This window comes from Sebastes umbrosus, chromosome 12 (genome assembly GCF_015220745.1).
Source record: "Sebastes umbrosus isolate fSebUmb1 chromosome 12, fSebUmb1.pri, whole genome shotgun sequence".
NCBI lineage: Eukaryota > Metazoa > Chordata > Actinopteri > Perciformes > Sebastidae > Sebastes > Sebastes umbrosus.
Genome location: NC_051280.1, coordinates 27077091 through 27096869, shown reverse-complemented (window position 1 = coordinate 27096869; position 19779 = coordinate 27077091). Strand labels below are relative to the sequence as shown.

Here is a 19779-nt window from a genome sequence, read left to right as displayed (position 1 = left end):
GGCGGGACTTAAGCTGAGAATATTTTCATTTTTGAAGACCAGTTTTCTCCTGTATCCAACGGGTGGAACATGATTTGTATAACAAGGCGGTGTTTGGGTACTGCACATCATGAGAGACAGCCCTGCTGCCTGAAAGGCTGAACTCGGGGGCAGAAAAGGCCCATAACCTACTCAAATGTTGTGGCAGCATTGATTAACTAAAAGCCTTTGTTAAAAGTGGAATGATGCAACTCACTGAGCTCTGACGATGGAGGTAAGACCCACTGATTTGTCTTTTATATTGTTCTCGATCCTGTTAGGCAATAGGCAGTCACACTGATATTCAATTTACTCATTTCATTTATACACACTACAAGCAGTTGCGAGTAAAAATTGGTAAAAAATTACAGGGTCTAAGTCGTCCACTTTCCTGTATTCATATTAAGCATCAAAAGAAAGAAACCTGTACCACTCCCTTAAATCAGTGAATATATATATAATATATATAAATAATATAATATATTATATATTTTATATATATATATATATATATAATATTTCTTATATATATTATATATATATATATATATATTTTTTTTTAATATATATATATATATATAATATATATATATTTATATTATATATATATATAATATATATATATTTATATTATTTATATATTATATATAGTTAAAATAATAGACACCAAGTTCTGGCAGATTTGTGTACATTTACAATAAATTATTTTTATTTATTTTATTTGATCCACCAGGGACTGCTTTCTTTACCTTTTTTTGCATGAGGAGAGTGGGAGTAAAGATGTTTGTTTTGGTTAGTGGGAGTAGGGAGCAGCAGGTCATATGCAGCACCACAACAACACTTAAATATAGTTTGACCTAAAGGTATTTTAATGTAGTTTGGAAAACGTTTATACAAATAAAAAATAAATACCTTATAATATTATTACACCACCTGATTTGGTGATTTAAAGGCCAAACCAGGCTAAATTGGGTTGTAACATTAAAATAAAAGTGAGTTAAAGTGATTGATAATGTATTGTAAGACCAGATTCTAGTAAACCAGATTCTACTGCGCATGTGTGGTACCCAAAAGATATGACGCGTTCATGACGTGTGATCCAGCCTCCTCCAATAGGCCATGCATTCGACCCGGTTGGTTTAATTTGCGCTAGTGCTGCCTTCACGGCTTTTTTGTTTGTCGTAAATATAAAAACAGACAATTACTGTCAGTTTTAATTGACCAAAACAAAACGTTAAGCTAACAAAAAATGTTGTAAATACCAGTTTTCCCTTTGTTGACTAAGAAAGTTATGTATTTCTTAAAACATCACAGCAAGTCACATAGCTGGCAGAAAGTTCAACGTTACTTTGGGTACCGCTAGGTCAGGGGTCACGGGTCAGGGGTCAGCAACCTTTACTATCAAAAGAGCCATTTTAGACAAAAAAAAAAAAATCTGTCTGGAGCCGCAAAACATTTGAGTATTGTGATGAAGGTAACACAGTTTATAGTCTAAGTATATAGTATATAAGTCTAATGCAGTGAGGGCCAAAGTGCAAATGTACGACGGAGTATTAGGGCCACATTGAGGGGAAAAAAATCTGAGATTTCCAGAATAAAGTCATAATATTATGAGAAAAAAGTCGTAATATTACGAGAAAAAAAGTCGTAATATTACGAGAATAAAGTCATAAGTTTATAATAAAAAAAGTCGTAATATTACGAGAATAAAGTCATAAGTTTATAATAAAAAAAGTCGTAATATTACGAGAATAAAGTCATAACTTTAGGAGAATACAAGAAAATACAAGAAAATAACACGTAAAATTACTACTTTATAATATTATGACTTTATTCTCATAATATTATGACTTTTTTATCATAAACCTTTGACTTTATTATCATAATATTACGACTTTTTATCGTAAACCTTTGACTTTATTCTCATCTCAGATTTTTTTTTTTCCTCAATGTGGCCCGTCGTAATACTCCGTCGTACCATAGACCTACATCAATGATAAATAAAAATGTAAACAAAAAATAGTTATTTCCATGTGTATAAATCCACAGGGAGCCACTGGAGAGGAGCTGAAGAGCTGCATGTTGCTGACCCCTGACCTAAGTGTTTCATAAAGCATTGTTTTTTCCGACAGCCCGTGAACCCACCACTAGCCATCATGGTAGCATCACACAGCAGCAGATGAATGGGTTCATGTTGGGCCTCCTGTAAAGCTTTACTCTCCGGATTATTTAGATTATTTGACTGTTATCAGCCTCAAATCAGCCCCTTTGTCCCAGATCTGCTGTGGCTTCACATCTAAGGTCGTTTAGTATCATCTAACTCGACCATAACGTTATGCTAACAGAGATTAGCTAGCTAGCTGCTAACTAGCTAGCAGCTTTGGTTGATGTTGTGCTAGTTGACCTAAATGGGAGGTGAATTAAGTAATTATTGTTTCTATTCGAGTAAATCATCTCATAATGGATCTTAATTTCTACTCTGACCTGTCGGATGGCTGTGCTCAAAATGTGGATTCTGAGTTTTTGGACACACAAGCCTATGGTGGATACTCTGAGGAGAATAAGGTAACATTATACCAGTGTTTAATCTGCTTTGACTCATTAAAACACCACATTAGCTCGTTAGTTATCATTCTAACTGGTTGTTTTCAGTTTCCAGAAGGTGGCGACAGTTATCTCACCATCAGTGGAGGAGGACACCCTTTTCTGTCTGCTGAGGTGAGTGTGAGTTAATTCATGGTAGTATATATATAGTGTTGATAAGACTTCATTGTATTAATCTGCACACGTGTTTCAGTTTATTAACCCCATTATTATGTCAATTCAATTTCTTTCTTTTTTTTCAAAGTCCTTTTGATTAATTGTCAATAATCAATAGAACAGTCACTATACAGGGAAAGTTATTTTTTGTTTTTCTGAACAACACATCAGTCAATCAATCATACCTGACAGCAACATACACACAGACAGCCACATCTGGCCACAAAGGACCTAGCTGATTCTCAATCATGGATACATTAAATTCAAATTGTAGAGAATACAACACAGGGAGAGTATCCACAAATAAGTTATGAAATAATAAGAAGAAGAGAGAGAAAAAATAGTAATATATATATATATATATATATATATATATATATATATATACTTACATACATATACACACATACATTCATATATACACATATATATATATAAACTGGGAAAAAAAAGTTTGTAAACTTGTGTTTGGTGGTTTATTTCTCTGTTGTTACAATGCTAATGGTCATTGTATTTTACATCGTTGGAAAGCCTGTTTATTTACCTTCACAATGATGTCCAACTTGTAAGGATCATGCATTTGTGGGATGAGCAGCACAGCTGATTATGTGGGGAGCGCCCAAGAAAAATTTGCCTGGTAGCCTTTATGAGAATACACTGTTTACCATTGGCAGAGCATTTTGACAAATTTTTCTTTGGCGCTACCCACATAGTCAGCTGTGCTGCTCATCCCACAAATGCATGATCCTTACAAGTTGGACATCATTGTGAAGGTAAATAAACAGGCTTTCCAACGATGTAAAATACAATGACCATTAGCATTGTAACAACAGAGAAATAATCCACCAAACACAAGTTTCCAAACTTTTTTATCCCAGTTTAGTATAATGTAATACGACTTCATTGTACTAATCTGTACACGTGTTTCAGTTTATTAACCCCATTATAATGTCTCTTTCTCCACATGCAGCAGACATTCCATACTCCCAGTCTCGGGGATGAGGTTTTTGAGATCCCCCCCATCTCCCTTGACCCAGACCCGTCTCTGAGCATCAGTGATGCGGTGTCCCACCACTTTGAGTTGTCAGATGGGTCAGACGGAACCGGGGGTGCTTCAGGCTCCCGCAGCCTCGTTAGCAACCTGGTGGTGGAGGCGAATGACCCTTCCTTTGCTTCCACCTTTGTGAACTCTGGGTCTCAAGGCCTGGAGCAGCTGAACCTCGGGGCGATGGGCCAGGCTGGAGGGGGAGCCCTGCTCAGCTCTTCTGCTCTGGTGAGTTGGACCCTCACACACAGACATGCTGTTGGTTTGTGTTGAAATGTTAGTTGTTCGTGAATGCAGTTAAAGCTGAAATAATTTTTATAAAACGTTCACTATATCCTGACAGTAGTGCATGAGACAGGTAATGCATGGTGCTCCTAATGGCATCTGCAAAATTTCACAGACCGGAGGAAAACAACCAATCAGAGCTGAGCTGGAGCCTTGCCGTCTCTGAGCAGCTGTCAATCACTCACAAACTCCGATCAAAAGGTCAAACTAGGCAGTGCTGATCAAATATGAATCAATATTCTGTTACTGTAATGCCTATTTCTCTCCTCAAATGTTTTCAGAATCATCTTGTAGTGTACTGTTTAGTTGTAAAATGAGAAAGATTGTGACCCAGCAGCCATGTTGAGATCAGTTGAGGAAATACCAAGCACCGCCCACCAGCCGGAGCAAACTTTCTCATTTTACAGCTAAACAGTACACTACAAGATGTTTCTGAAAACATTTGAGGAGAGAAATAGGCATTACAGTAACAGAATATTGATTCATATTTGATCAGCGCTGCCTAGTTTGACCGTTTGATCGAAGTTTGCGAGTGATTGACAGCTGCCTCCGTTGAATGAACAGCCAATAGGATCACTCTCTCTCTGAAATGACCTGTGATTGGCCAAAGTCTCCCGTCACGGGCTAGATGTTTTAAAGCCTGAAAACAGAGCCATGAGGAGGTGCAGAAGTCTAGTTTTCTCTCAGAACACTTGAATTACAATATGCTGAAAGGTTATTATGCAATATTTGCCCAATGATGCCAAAACTATTCTGCCTACAGCAGGTTTAAGTGTGTAGTGTATAATCAGCCTTATTACTGTCATAATATATTTTATTTACTGCTGTGTAGAAGGCAAAAGCCTTTGCAAAAACGTGCAGAAACATGTTCTGTGTCCTGTGTGAACTACAATGGACCTCTGTCTCTCCTGTTTTCTTTCTGCATGGTTCTCTGAAGGTTCAAGGTTAGGGAGTGAAGGAATAGATAAGGTGATGTCAAAAGTGTATAAAAAGAGCATGTAGAATGCAAGGGTGAGGATTCTCCCACTCTGCAGCCTGGGTGCCTCATCTCTCGAATAAACAGACAAGGAACTCAAGAAAACGGTGTCTTCATTTGCTTATTGTTTGCTTTTTGTGCTCTAATTCCTCTGCAGGAGCTGGGGAATTCCAGTGGTTCACATTTCAGCAGTTCGTCCCCCATGACCATTGATGTCCAACTTGGTGACATCAGTCATGGTCTTTTAGGAAGCAGCCAGTTGAGCACTATTAACCCGTCTGAGCTGGCACTGGGTCTTGGGGGTGATAACATTGGGCATCATTCAGAGACGCTGGAGCAGCCACTCTCAGCAACACCATCACCGGCTGGCTCCCTGCAGGATGAGGACATGGATGACTTCAAGGTGAGGGGTTACACCTGTTAATGTTTACTTTAATGTATTCTGGCAGTCTTGTATAAATGTATTGTGGAATCCATGCTATGTTTTAGATCCTACAGCTAATATATGTCCTGTCTGCTCTCTTCCACTTCTCCTCTCCCCCACTCAGAGGAGTGTGCTGGTAGACTCCCCCATGTATCTCTCCTCTTCCTCGTCCCTCTCCCACATGTCCTCCCACCCAGCTCCTACATCTTCTGTGTCTCCAGCTACGGCCAGGAGGGGCGGGGGGAAGCCCGCCGTAATGGCCTCAGTGGCTGGGGCGCTGGGCGTTAAAAAAGGAAGGAAGAAGAAAGACCCAAATGAACCACAGAAGCCCGTTTCAGCGTACGCTCTGTTCTTCAGAGACACCCAGGCAGCCATTAAGGGCCAGAACCCCAACGCCTCTTTTGGGGAGGTGTCAAAGATTGTGGCCTCCATGTGGGACAGCCTGGGTGAGGAGCAGAAACAGGTATAAGAACACATGCTTATATACAGTTTATTAATGTCCTGTGTCAGTTTTTGGGGAGAAAAATGATTTACAACAGTGGTACTTGTCTTGTCTCCACTAGGTGTATAAGAAAAAGACAGAAGCAGCCAAAAAGGAGTATTTGAAAGCACTGGCAGCTTATAGAGCCAACCAGCTCACGCAGGTAAGATCATGTTTTTTTCTTTAAAGGAAAACCAGTTGATTGTTGTATGCTGTTTTTTTGGCTGGACCGCTACAAATGCAAAAGTTTGTCACCGACTGACGGACTGAGTGATTAAGTTACATGATTGGTCATTCAAAATGAAAAGGCGGGAACAGTCCTTTATGCAGATGAGCCTTGTTCTTGCTGTATTCATATGGCTTTTCTATTTTTCTTCATCACAGCCTGCCATTGAGGAGATGGAGACCGCCCCTTCACCCCCTCCATCAGTGGTCATTCCGACACCTGCGGCCCTTCCCTTTGCTGGTCACCAGGCCATCCGTCCGGCTACCAACAACCTGGAAGAGAACACCATCACCAACATTTGCGCCTCCAACATCATCCTGGACGTCCCGGAGATGACCACACGCTCCCGCATGGTGGCAAACAAGGCCCCCGCTCCAGCAGCTGCGTTACCCCCGCCCCAGACCATCACCAAGATCATAATCCCAAAGCACATGTTGCAGGCGGGGGGCCAGGTGGTGACTCTGTTGCCCGGAGGGGTCCGCTCTTTGCAGCCCACGCTGTTAGTGTCGGGTGCCTCTCGTCAGCCACCTCCTCTGCAGCAGATGCAGAACGCACCGCTTCCGCCGCGGCTCCAGCAAATGGCGCCGGCACCTCCACCGTTACAGGCCAAGCCCCGCGAGGGAAGCACCACGGCGGGTATCTCCGTGTCCGTCACGGCAACATCTCCGCCTCCACTCCAGATCAAAATAGTTCCCGCGTCCTTGCAGGGCAAAGAGGCTCTGCCCATTATCATCCCTAACACAGTGGCTGTGTCATCTACTGCGACTACATCTGTCCAGTCTGCACCCGTCGTGTCGGTACAGGTGGTGAATTCTGCAGACACGTCGGGCAATACAGACGACGAGGAAGTTACAGAAGTGCTGCATTCAGAAGAGGTACATGTTCCTAATTAATTTTTATTGTTTGTTTTGTGTTTGTTTTATGTGAGATGGGAATTTTTGTATTCACAAATAACTCTTGATTTGATTGTTGACAATTTTGGATATTTCAGTTCTTTGAAGCTGGCTTATAATTTATCCTCAGGCAGCACCAAGATGTTGTCATAGCAACTGATTCCTAATTTTCACAAGTATTACTCAGATTTAACTCAGTCAAAGTTTTAAAGTAACTGCCAAATCTTTGCCATTTTCTGCTTCACAAGTCAGAATATGTTAAATTGTATCTCTGCTACTTACTGCTACAATAGTGCAGATAAATCTTGTTTTTAAAAGTGACCAGCATCATTCTTTTATGTTTAAGGCAACGTCAGGTTTGACTTAAACATTGCTTTCTTAACTTTGTAAAACAAAATGAGACCAATAAATACATAGATATATATTTATTTAATTGTTTTTAATTATTAGAAAAAAATAAATCATACACCAACAACTTGGTAAATAATCTTCAAAATGAACAGGAATTACAATTCAAGTGTAAAACCTTTTAATGCAGCAACAAATTGGTCAAAACTTAAACAGGAATTAAGATTCCAGTATATAATGTATATAGTATATAAACATAGAATTGAATTGAATAGATCGGCCCCATTATCACCGATATCTGAATATGGACAGAATATGGCACAGCTGGAAATCAGTGTGTCGGCAGCAGCTCTGAAGCGGCTACATGTGTCCATATAGTGGAAGATGATGGAAGCTGTGCATGGAAATGCTGTTGCCTGGGCGTTTCACCAGTTTTACAGTGATGTATCTTCTGTGGTGATGCAGTTGAAGATGTTTGAAGAGAAACTCCGCCGACACTGTCTTAGTTGTATAACAAATTTATTACAATAAGTTCAGTATTGTAAACAAGTAACACGTTACTTGGAGAGCCTCCAGCCGAATAATGAGAGAACTCTCCCAAACGTATACAGACAGCTCCTTAAATACCGAGCTTGTTCTGGTCAAACCCTTAGTTTCCTCATATGGTTTTAGGAGAGGGACAAATAAAAATAGAAACACCTCTCTTTTGCCACCATATGTCTCTTCAACTCTGACCCAGCTCTAAATCAGGAAGGCCCAAACAACAACTAACATTCCAATATACTCTCCTAATACAAACCATCTATATAAATATGCTGCATCTAACAGCAGACACCTCATATTCCCCCCTTCGGGACTAGTTAAAGTCCCGATAAACCGAATATGAACAAACATGTGTACAATGGTGTCAGAAATGATAATTCCTCCAACATAATCTTAACAATACAGCAATATTTAATAGAGTGTGAAAGTGAAAAACCTGTCTGGCAGCTATCTCTCCTGAAGTGTCCCTCAAACAATCTAGACAGGAAAATTCTTTCACGGCCCCTCTGCCTAGGCGGCCACATATGGTACTCCAACCCAATTAAAAGAGGAATTTTACTCAGTCTTCATAATAATATAATGTTAAGCAAATACATATGGAAACCTCAGCAAATAAATTCAAAACAATGTCCACTTTTAGGCTGGTCGACCCATCGTACCTTCCAATGGACCTGTCCCTGCCTATCCCCAATGTCCCTAAGGACCGAAAAAGCAAGAAAAAAAACTGAGGTCCCAACATATTAGCCCCATAATGCATCGAATCAAACATGATAAATTGCACAAATTATCATGCAAAAATAACATTTCGTACATACAATACATATATGTTATTTCATTTTTCAATCATCATTTTTCATTTTTTATTCATTTTATATTTTCTAAACACCGGAACTTATCAGCTTGTAGTTCCTCTGCAGCGTCGATTCCCAATGTAGTAGTGACAACATGTTTACTCTGAACATTTTCACAATGTCCTTGTTCAGAGTCTTTCATCCATTTTGATTGTCGTTATTATACTTTCTGAATCCCTTTAACAGCTTGGGATCCTTGAATCATCAACCGCCCTCATAGCGGTCCTCCCCCAATGTTGTTCTTAAGGGAAAAAGAAAACACCAACCAGTATCTTTTGTAGAAATAACATACAATTCAAATCATTGAATACACTTCTAAAATAAATGTTAAAACTATAAGTATGTTAAATGTGGTTAATATGGATATTTCTCCACCAGTTCACCTTCCATCATTACTTTCTCATCCTCGTCCGAATCAGTCCTTTCTAATAATGGCATCTGAACCTGATCTCCTGGCATCACTACACCAACCCATCTCAATATCATAGCCTTCGCAAAAGTCAACAGTAACGTGCAAAAACAAAACATCACACATAACGATACAAGTACTGCTACCATAATTTAAGCCTGTGTGCTGACAAATTTTAAGAATCCGATTTTTCAAAACTCCATTCATTTTTTCACATATTCCTTGACTTTGCGGGTGATAGACTGCACCAAGACGCTGTTTAATTCCTAATTTTTGCAAAATCAATTTCACTGTCTTGTCAACGAACTCTTTCCCATTGTCTGAGGATATCCGATCTGGAAGCCCCCACCTGCTTATGACCTCTCTACACAAAAACTTGGCAACTGACTGAGCGTCCTTCCGCTTGGTTGGACAAGCTTCAGGCCATCTTGAAAATCGATCTACCACAACCAACATGTACCTCTTCCCTTCAACTGGTTTGATCATGTCAACATAGTCCACAACTAGCTCACGCATAGGACCCCTTGGAGTCGGAATGTGACCAGGTGGAACTATCACACCCCTCCGAACATTATTTTTCAGGCAGATTATACACCTGCCAATAACATAATCAATCTGTTCAAGCAGACACGGTGCCCAAAAACCATATTCCTTTGTAATCTTTCTCTTAACTTCCCCCCTTGCAACATGAGCTAACCCATGTGCCTCCTGAATCATTAGACCTAACAGGTCTGGAGGAGCTATTATCAGCCCCTCATGATTTCTCCAAAGACCTGTAGAATCCTGGGTGGCACCTCTGTCTTTCCACAACTGTTTATCAATCTCAGACGCAGCATCATGCATTAAAATCACATCCCTAAGTGTGATTCTATCTTCCAAATCCACTTCATGAGTAACCAACAAAACTTTACCCACTCTATCTGCTCCTGTAACTGCTTTTGCTGCTTCGTCAGCTGCTTTATTACCTTGTGTGACTCTTGACAAATCCACTCTATGTGCTGCACACTTAGTTATCGCTATCTCCTTAGGCTTCATCACAGCATGCAACAACTTCATTATTTGAGCGTGATGTTGTATTGGAGAACCATCGGTTTTCTTAAACCCTCGGCCCTTCCACACTGATCCAAACAGATGACACACATTGTGAGCATAAGCAGAATCTGTATAAATTGTCACTCGCTTACCTTCTGCTAACAAACATGCTTCAGTTAGCCCCACAAGTTCTGCAAGCTGTGCAGATGCAGGCTGCGGTATTACTTCAGCCTTTTCTACAACAAAACCCTTTGCTTGAGCTTTTACAATAGCATATCCCGCACTCAACTTATCTCCCACACGATAACAAGATCCATCCGTCCAATACTCCAAATCTGCCTCACGCAATGGGAAGGTTTGCAAGTCTGATCTAGGCCTTGAATATTTCTCTGCTTCTTGAACACAATCATGCGGTTCACCATCCTCTGGAGTTGGCAAATTTTCAGCTGGATTCACTGTGGCACATCTTGCTAAGGTAACATCTTCTTGCTCTAGAAGCCTATGATAGTCTCTAAGCCTTGGCATGGTCAATGTATATTTACCATAGTTCAAAAGATTTCTGAGACTATGATGAGTAAGGATTGTCACCGGATACCCCATTGTGACAGATGATGCCTTATCATACATCAAAGAAACTCCTACCATTGCTCTATAGCACAGTGGCAACCCCATTTCTACTTCTGAATATGCAGTGGAATAATAAGAAACAGGCTGAGGACTTGTCCCCGTACCTGTTGGCTGACAAAGCACTGCACATGCATATTTACCTCCCATTGAAGTGGACACATACAACAGAAAGTTCTTAGAATAGTCTGGAAGCGCTAATGCTGGAGCTTCCTGTAACCTTTGCTTGACTGTTTCAAAAGCCAAAAGGCCTTCCTGTGTCCAAGAAAGATTACAATGAAGTTTAGCATTCCCCGTATCTTTAATCATAGCCCTCAAAGGCCCTGTTAAACTAGCATAATCCTCTATCCATGCTGAGGAATAGCCAGCAATGCCAAGAAATGTCATCATCTCCCTAACTGTTCTGGGCTTTGGAGCCTTACGAATAGCATCAATCTGATTATCTGAAATGCTCCTGTGTCCTTGTGTTATTGTTTGACCCAAATAAACTACTTTCTCCCTACAATACTGCAACTTCTTCTGAGAAGCCTTGTGTCCCTTCTCAGCCAATATCTGTAACAGTTTAATTGAGTCCTTATGACATGTTTCTTCATCTGGTGAACAAATGATAATGTCATCCACATATTGAATAACAGTGCTCGTTAATATTTGATCCAGTCCCGCCAAATCATCTTTCAACACTTTATTAAAAATGTGCGAGCTATGTTTGAACCCTTGTGGCAATCTCTCATACTCATAGGATTCTCCATTATACGTGAACCCAAACAAACTCTGACTTTCCACGCTGAGCGGAACACTGAAAAATGCACCACATAAATCTAGCACCGTAAACAATGTCGCATCAGGTGGTACTTGGGCTAACAAAGTGTGCGGATCTGGCACTTCTGCTGGATAATCCGCTACTACTTCATTCACTGCCCTCAAATCATGTACCAGGCGATAAGAGTCATCTGTCTTCTTCAGAGGTAATAGCGGTGTGTTACTCTGAGGATTTTGCGTTATCTTCAACACACCTGCTTTCAAAAGTCCTTCAATTTGTGGTTTGATCCCTTGAATTGCTTCTTCCTTTAGTGGATACTGATTCTTCCAAGGAGGTTTGACTCCTGGTCTGAGATCAACTTTCACTGGCTGGGCTGCCTTCACCAGTCCAATATCAGCACTATGTTGAGACCACAAACATTCTGGAACCTGTCGCATCATCTCTTCTTCCTTAGAGTCCGAATCCATCTTAGCACTGCAAATTGACTCATGTGTCATCCTCACAGTTTGTGGCTGTCCTTCTCCTTGAGCAGAAATCATAATTTTAATGAATGGTCTTCACTTCTCCAGATGGCAAGATTCTCTTTTATTGGAGCAAAAATAGCTCCCTCCACTTCTGCCATCATGTCTCCTATATGCTTCTGTTCATACTCCTCAGAAATCAACAGAGTTACATGTGGCACACTCTTCTCAATTTCAAATTCTTTATCCAAATATTCATTTCTGTTTATCTTCATAGCTGCTCCTTGCGGTCCCAAAGCTATGCAGCCAGAGCTAAGTTGAACTTGCTTTGGTTGACAGCTCAACCATTTATATGAGTTTGATTGGACAGCATCTTTGAAGTATTTGAGTGTGCAATGATATGGATACTCCGGTGTTCTTGCATCAGGCATGTTTGCAACAATGAACTTCTCCCACAACTTAGCTGGCTCCAAAAGATCTGCACTGAGATTTCCAATCCAAAATACTGAAGAAGCTTCAGTCTCCACTGCCACCAATGCTTGGTAACCCATATCACTTGGTACTTCCACCAGACAGCCGTCTGGCGTGCATTTTATCACACAATTTAATCTACACAAAGCATTTCTTCCCAAAAGCGCAATAGGTGTATGTTCTGATACCAATATGGGTATTGTAGTCTTTGAATTTTTATAGCATAGCTCAATTGGTTTCGTGAGAGGAATCAGCTGTTTAATTCCCTCAAACCCGATTGTCCGAATCAATTGACCAGACATGGGGAGATGTATAGCATCTTCAGACCGAATACAGGTGAAAGCAGCTCCACAATCCGCCATTTTTCCCATTCTTTCCATGCTTTCTTCTTTTTTCTCCTTCGCAGCCTTTGTCCACTTCTGTCCCTCAGTTTCAAACAACTGGAGTATCGCAAGTTCTGTTTGTCTCTTTTCTTTACGTTTCTCTCCCTTCTTCCCTCTTTTTTGTTCCGCTTTATATGTAGATACAAGCACCTGCAGTTTTTTAATTACATCAGGATTAAAGGTCCCTTTCACTGGCCAGGGTTGATCTATCTCTGTCCAACGGCGGTACCATTTTGCTGAGATCCGTGGGATCTCTTTTATTAATGGATTATTGTTTTGAACGACATCAAGAGGCGTGATTACTTTTGAAGTTTTATCGTCCTTTTTTGACATTTTAGCTACTTTATATTGCTTTTTATACATTCAACTAATTAATCAATCAATCAATCAAGTAATCAGTCAATATAAGTGAGGTTAATCACTTAAACCAAAATCACTTAAGATTATTAATTTATTTTATTTATTTGTTCAACTTATTTGTGAATCACTATTTTTGCCACAGTCAACCGACCAAAGAAATTAATTTGCCAACTTTAAAGGACCCCAGAGGATCTATTAATATGATAAGAAATCACAATACCAAACCACACAATGTCAATCTAACCCCCAAAGGTCAATCAGATTACGATTACAATGTCCCAGAATGTCAGAAAATCCAACCAAATATGAATTCCCTAAAATCAAACACTTTCCCCAAGGACCAACTATCACTGGCTGCTATTATTTGCAACAAAACAAACATCCAAACTCACAACTATTCACCTCAAATTCTCAAAACAATCTCAAATTGAATCCACAACATAGTTCAGCTCAGAATAAACCAATCCACAACAGAATTTTAAACTCACCAATTGTACTCCATTAATTAATTAAATGTCTTAACTAGTCAGTCTGTTGCCAAGCTTCTTTTGAAATAGCACATATAGACAGAATGTGCTGTTCCCCACTTCAAATTGAAAATGTAAGCAATAGATGTCAACTTCCAATGATCCTAAATGCTTATACAAACATATTTTCAAACAGCAGGTATAGAAAGAGTTCGTGAACAAAAACAGTACTGGCCCTGTGCAGAGGTTTGTCTGGGTAGGAGTCTGACGTCGCCGAATTGGTCCGCGTGACACACTGTTCAGGCTCCACCCGTCTCTCCGTGTCTCCCCCACAAATACAAGGAACAAAGGAAAAAACAAAATCAGATCTTTCTCTTCACAATTTAGTTCAATAATATTTTGCAACCCTCTTTTTTCTTTTTTTTTTTTTTCTTCTGCCAGCACTTTGGGTTATTTATAACAAATATTTTGCACTTTTAAACACCAAGCATTATTCCATATCATTCATCATCACCATAAAAAAACTCTCAATGCACTCCACACTTCTCAAATCCTTCACCATCATAACTCACTCAGCACTTTTCATTCCTCTCTATCATATTTATCTTTTACACAGAGTTATATACTAATCTCTCCACTTCTCCTTATTTAACTTAAATAAGTCTTTTTCGGAAGCTCATAGCAAATTATTTAAATCTTATAGAAATGTCCTTAAAAAGGCTCATAACTTTTATTTCTCAAATTAAATGTCTTCCGAAAAAGTTCATCAATCTTAAATCAAACTTATAAAATCTTCTCTAATCTTTTCCTATCTCCCTTATATTTTAACTCTTATTTTTAATATCCTCCAATGAGGCTTATAGAGTTTTAACAATTTAAAACGTCCCCGAAAAAGTTTATAAACCATAAACTTAATCCTAACGCATAATCTAAACACAACACTGGAATAGTGACCACCTTTCTAAAACAAAGTATTCGTGTTCTAAGCACACACACCCATAGAGACACACAATTTCAGCCTGCAGTGCTGACGTCTCTCTCGACAGAGAGACAGAGAGAGGAGGGGGAGGAGAGAATCCCTCTTCAGCCTGCCAATATACTTAACTTTAATTTCGAAAACACTAAATATAACAAAACCAAAACCAAAATTACAATCAACAATCTATTCTAAAGTCGACTCATTCATACTGTCCTATTTAAGCATGCTTTTGCCGCTTCCTTATTCCTTTTTATTCCTTATATCTAAATTTTTGCTACCTTTGAAGTGTAGAATATCTGACAAAACGGCATCAGTCGTGGCTCGTCAGCTCACGCCAGAGAGGGCGTCTATCTACAAATATTTTCCTCTACACTTCCAGTTATTTGCTTATAACCGACCTGAACTCACCTGATGTAATATTCAGGTTTTAGGCCCGTACTAAACCGCCTCTCAGAGGGCTTTAATCCAAATCTGCGGCTTCCTTTAATCCTTATTCCTGGTTATACACCTGGTACCAGGTTTTTCCTTAAATTCCACTTATTCAACTTTCACGCAGTGGTTAATTTACACATGTCTTATGGTTTAAGAAGTTTATGAGCTCTCTTCTTCATTAACCCCGCATAGTTTTTTAACTCACTTAACGTTACTCATTGCTAGGCTCCTTGCCTTTACCCTTTACACAACATTACCCTTCTACTTTTTATTCTTAACTCTTATTCTACCATCACACCCCCCTACTGCGTTGCCCACAACGCAGTAAAACAATGGAGAATAAGACAAATTTAAACGGAACTTCACCCGCAAACATCAACACAGCATGACAAATATTCACCCACACAGAATCATTTCGGTGTGGCCGAAAACCAACACAGCCAGGGACAGCTCTAGTCAGACCTCATCCCCCCCAAACAGCGTAACGGTGTAGGCTCACCCTGGATGAGAGGAGGAAAGCAGGGCTGCATCCAGCTGCGCCGCAGCCACTAACACGTCCTGAATTCGTGACGCCAAGTTCTGATGTATCTTCTGTGGTGATGCAGTTGAAGATGTTTGAAGAGAAACTCCGCCGACACTGTCTTAGTTGTATAACAAATTTATTACAATAAGTTCAGTATTGTAAACAAGTAACACGTTACTTGGAGAGCCTCCAGCCGAATAATGAGAGAACTCTCCCAAACGTATACAGACAGCTCCTTAAATACCGAGCTTGTTTTGGTCAAATACTTAGTTTCCACATATGGTTTTAATAGAAACACCTCTTTTACGAAGCCATCATATGTCTCTTCAACTCTGACCCACATATATGGTTTTAGGAGAGGGACTCCCAAGACCCTGCTGACCTAGCATCTGGTATATATTTACCTTGACTAGCTCTAAATCAGGAAGGCCCCTACAACAACTAACCTTCCAATATACTCTCCTAATACAAACCATTTATATAAATATGCTGCATCTAACAGCAGACACCTCAACAGCAGAGAGGCAAAGAGAAAGCCACAGATGAAAACACTTACATGACATCTGGGGAAGTGAAAAAATGCTGTTCACGCAATCACCCATGCAAATTGAAACATCTTGAGCAATCTCACGCAGACGGTTGGGGGAAAAAAATGCACTCGCCAGATGTACACTGACCCAAAGATGCCTCTACTAAACTCTGACTTGAAGAGGGTGGATACTTATGCACTTAGTAGACTTTGAAATCTTTTTTCTCTTGGTTTGTGCAAAAAATCCCATTTACATTTGTGGTATATTTTCAAGTCTTGCACAAGACCGTGAGGTCCCTAATTGTAAACATGTGGGTAAGAGGCATGCGTGGAGACATATGGTCATGCGATATGTCCAGGGGCTGAAAGATAAATATGTAGGACAAGGGAGCCATACATGGCCATGCGCTCAGCTCAGATGTTGCATGACATGAACCCGATATAAGGAGGCGCGAGAGCCCCGAAGTGCAGGACTTTCAGATTTGACTTGAGACCTCCGGACATTCTAGACGTTCGTTATGATATTTGTTGCTTGTTTGTAATAAACTCTGTTATACCAGCAAGAACAGTGTCCGCGGAGCATCCTTCCTCATCACTTCAACAGCACTGTCGCAGGAAAGATACGACACATTCACTGTGGTTTAAAGTTGAAATACAATAACACATAAAAAAAAAAAGATATTAATGATGCTTTTCCAAATATTTCCTCCCTTTTCAGGAAGAGATGGAGGTGAATGGGTCCGGTGATGGCCCGACTAGTGTGTGCGTGAGGACGGGCTGCAACAACCCGGCTGTAGAGAGCGACGACTGGGACAGAGAATACTGCAGCAACGAATGCGTGGCCACTCACTGCAGGTGTGTAGCACTTTGAGATGTGTTTTACATTTTGTTTTCAGCAGCAGACATTAGAGAACTTTGCTGACCTTTTCTGTACCTTCTGTTTTTCAGAGCTATATTCAAGGCGTGGTGCTCGATCAGGAATCAGAGCATGGGACTAGTGAAATAAAGAGCAGCTGCTGCCATCACATAAACAGGATACTTGTTTGACACTAGGAGCCCGTGTTAATAGTTGAAGGACGGATGCAGAACTGGTCAAAAATGCATTTCAGTGCAGTTCTCTTCACTGTTTCATACATGTACTGTAGGCTTGACAGTTGCTGTTCACGACTATAAACAAGTAGTATTGCTAAATAGCACTAACTTAGGTCAGCGATTCCATGTTACTATTTTTGGCGCATTCATAATGAAAGTTGAGGATAATAATTTAGTGGTACGTATACAGATTTTAGTCGGGCAGATCCGGACTTCAAGGCAGCTAGAGAAAAGATCAGCACAATGAAGTGTCAAAGTTGGTCAAGACAATGGTATTCTCTTTTTCACTGCAGCCCACACCGGTCAGTTCATACTTGTTTACTGTAAATTATTGGAGTCTGTTTCTCAAAACGCTCTTCACAAAGACCATTTTTTTATACAGCAGTTTGTGACATGATTGTACATTACTCACTGATTTGAAATTCATGCTCTGAAATGTGTTGGTGTCTCAAAGCAAGCCAAACAACATTTTCCAATTTTCTTTACCACAAACTATGGCTGAAATGTGCATTAGTTTGCGTGGAAGAACAGTTTGTACCACTGTATACTTTGTTTTTGTACTGAGAATAGTGGCCTTCTAGGTTAAATATTGCCTTCATTTTTTTTTTTGTAAAACATTCTGTTCAAATCATTGTTGTTAAAAAAAAAAAAAAAAGGCTAAACATTCATGTTTTCTTAATAAATGAACAGATTTGCTCAATCCATTGATTTCTCTTTGTACAAGACCAAGTAACGTTTGTGACTAATGCCTTTGCCCAGTTGAATACACTGCTGCAGCCTGACTTGGTCTGGTATGACCAACTGGAGAACCACAAATAGGCTTAACAGAAGCAGCTCAGCCGCCTGCCAGACAAGATCTAAGACGAGCAGAAGATGCTGGATGAACTCAGAGTAAGGAAACGCCAGTAAAGCAGAATATTGTCTTGATAATTTGATCAATGTTTCAAGTATAGTATGCCATACAAATGTCATAATATAATATGCCATAAAATTGTCATATAAAATTTCACAGTATAGTACGTTATAAAAAGTGTCATAATATAGTATGTCATAAAAAATCTCATAACAAAGTACTAGTATATTATGCCATAAAAGAGTCATAAAATGCAATAAACACTTGTGATAAGAAATATCAGAGAATAGTATGCCATAAAAATATCATAAAAAACATCATAGTATAACATTCCATAAAAATGTGATGCTATATAGTATGCTATAAAAATGTCATAAATCATCATAGTATAGTAAGCCATTAAAATGTCATAAAAATGTGATACTATAGTATGCCATATAAAATGTCATAGAAATATCATAGTATAATATTCCATAAAAATGTGATACTGTAGTATGCCATAACAAGTTTTATAAAAGTATCATAGTATAGTATGCCATATAAAATGTCATAAAAAATATCATTGTATAATATTCCATAAAAACGTGATGCTATATAGTATGCCATAAAAATGTCATAAAATCATAATAGTATATAATGTCATAAAAGAATTAAAAAAGAAGAAGTTTGGGCCAGTGTAGAAGTCCACTTTGTAGCTGTCGCTGCCTAAAGAAAAACTATGAAAACATGTAATTTATCCTCTGAATATTGTATATTTTTGTTTTCATGACATACTATACTATAACATTTTTGATGAGATATTATATATATTATACATTTTTCATGGTATTTTACTATACTATGAAATTTTTTACGAGATACTTTATTATGACATTTTTATGGCATAGTATACTATGATGTTTTTAATGATATTTTCACGACATACTAGAATATGATGTTTTTATGACTTTTATGACATGTATGTTTTTTGGCATACTATACTATGTCTTTTTAATTACTTTTTTCGACATACTATACTAGGACTTTTTTGTTTTTACTTTTTTTGAAATATTATACAATGACTTTTTTTTTTTTTTTTTTTTTTAACTTTTTTCGAAATACTACACAAATCATTTTTTTAAACTTTTTTTCAAAATATACTATGATTTTTTTTTTTAGTTTTTTGAAATACTATAATGCAACTTTTTTTTTTTTACTTTTTTTGACATACTATACTGTGACTTTTTTTTTTTTTTACTTTTTTCGACATATACCATGACTTTTTTTTTTACTTTTTTCGAAATATTATACAATGAATTTTTTTTTTACTTTTTACAACATATTGTACTATGACTTTTTTTTTTTTTTTTTTACTTTTTTCTAAATACTATACAATTATTTTTTTTTACTTTTTTCAACAAATACTATGACTTTTTTTTTTTACTTTTTTCGAAATACTATACTGTGACTTTTTTTTTTTTTTTTTCGACATATTATATGACCTTTTTTTTTTTTTTTACTTTTTTCGACATATACTGACTTTTTTTTTTTTTTTTTGAAATATTATACAGTGAA

At 38.6% G+C, this 19779-nt stretch overlaps 1 protein-coding gene across 2 annotated transcripts; it reads left to right on the top strand.

Moving 5' to 3' along the window:
• The first annotated feature begins 2116 nt into the window (after window positions 1-2116).
• Window positions 2117-18072, top strand: tox4a (TOX high mobility group box family member 4 a). Of its 2 annotated transcripts, none has more exons than XM_037786329.1 (9): window positions 2117-2583; window positions 2671-2736; window positions 3752-4051; window positions 5242-5487; window positions 5633-5971; window positions 6072-6152; window positions 6374-7090; window positions 16999-17135; window positions 17229-18072. In XM_037786329.1, the coding sequence occupies exons 1-9, from the start codon at window positions 2479-2481 to the stop codon at window positions 17284-17286; spliced, it is 2049 nt and encodes a 682-aa protein (XP_037642257.1). In that variant the 5' UTR covers window positions 2117-2478; the 3' UTR covers window positions 17287-18072. The 2 variants fall into 2 exon arrangements, with proteins under 2 accessions (XP_037642257.1, XP_037642256.1); XM_037786328.1 differs by having other exon boundaries at window positions 2118-2583; window positions 3749-4051.
• Window positions 18073-19779: the final 1707 nt, after the last annotated feature.

Excerpts from the sequence above, each read along its gene's own strand:
- tox4a (XM_037786328.1), top strand. The coding sequence starts at position 2,479 with ATGGATCTTAATTTCTACTCTGACCTGTCGGATGGCTGTGCTCAAAAT. Across the intron at positions 2,584-2,670 it reads GATACTCTGAGGAGAATAAG|TTTCCAGAAGGTGGCGACAG; the intron begins GTAACATTATAC and ends GGTTGTTTTCAG. Across the intron at positions 5,972-6,071 it reads TGGGTGAGGAGCAGAAACAG|GTGTATAAGAAAAAGACAGA; the intron begins GTATAAGAACAC and ends TGTCTCCACTAG.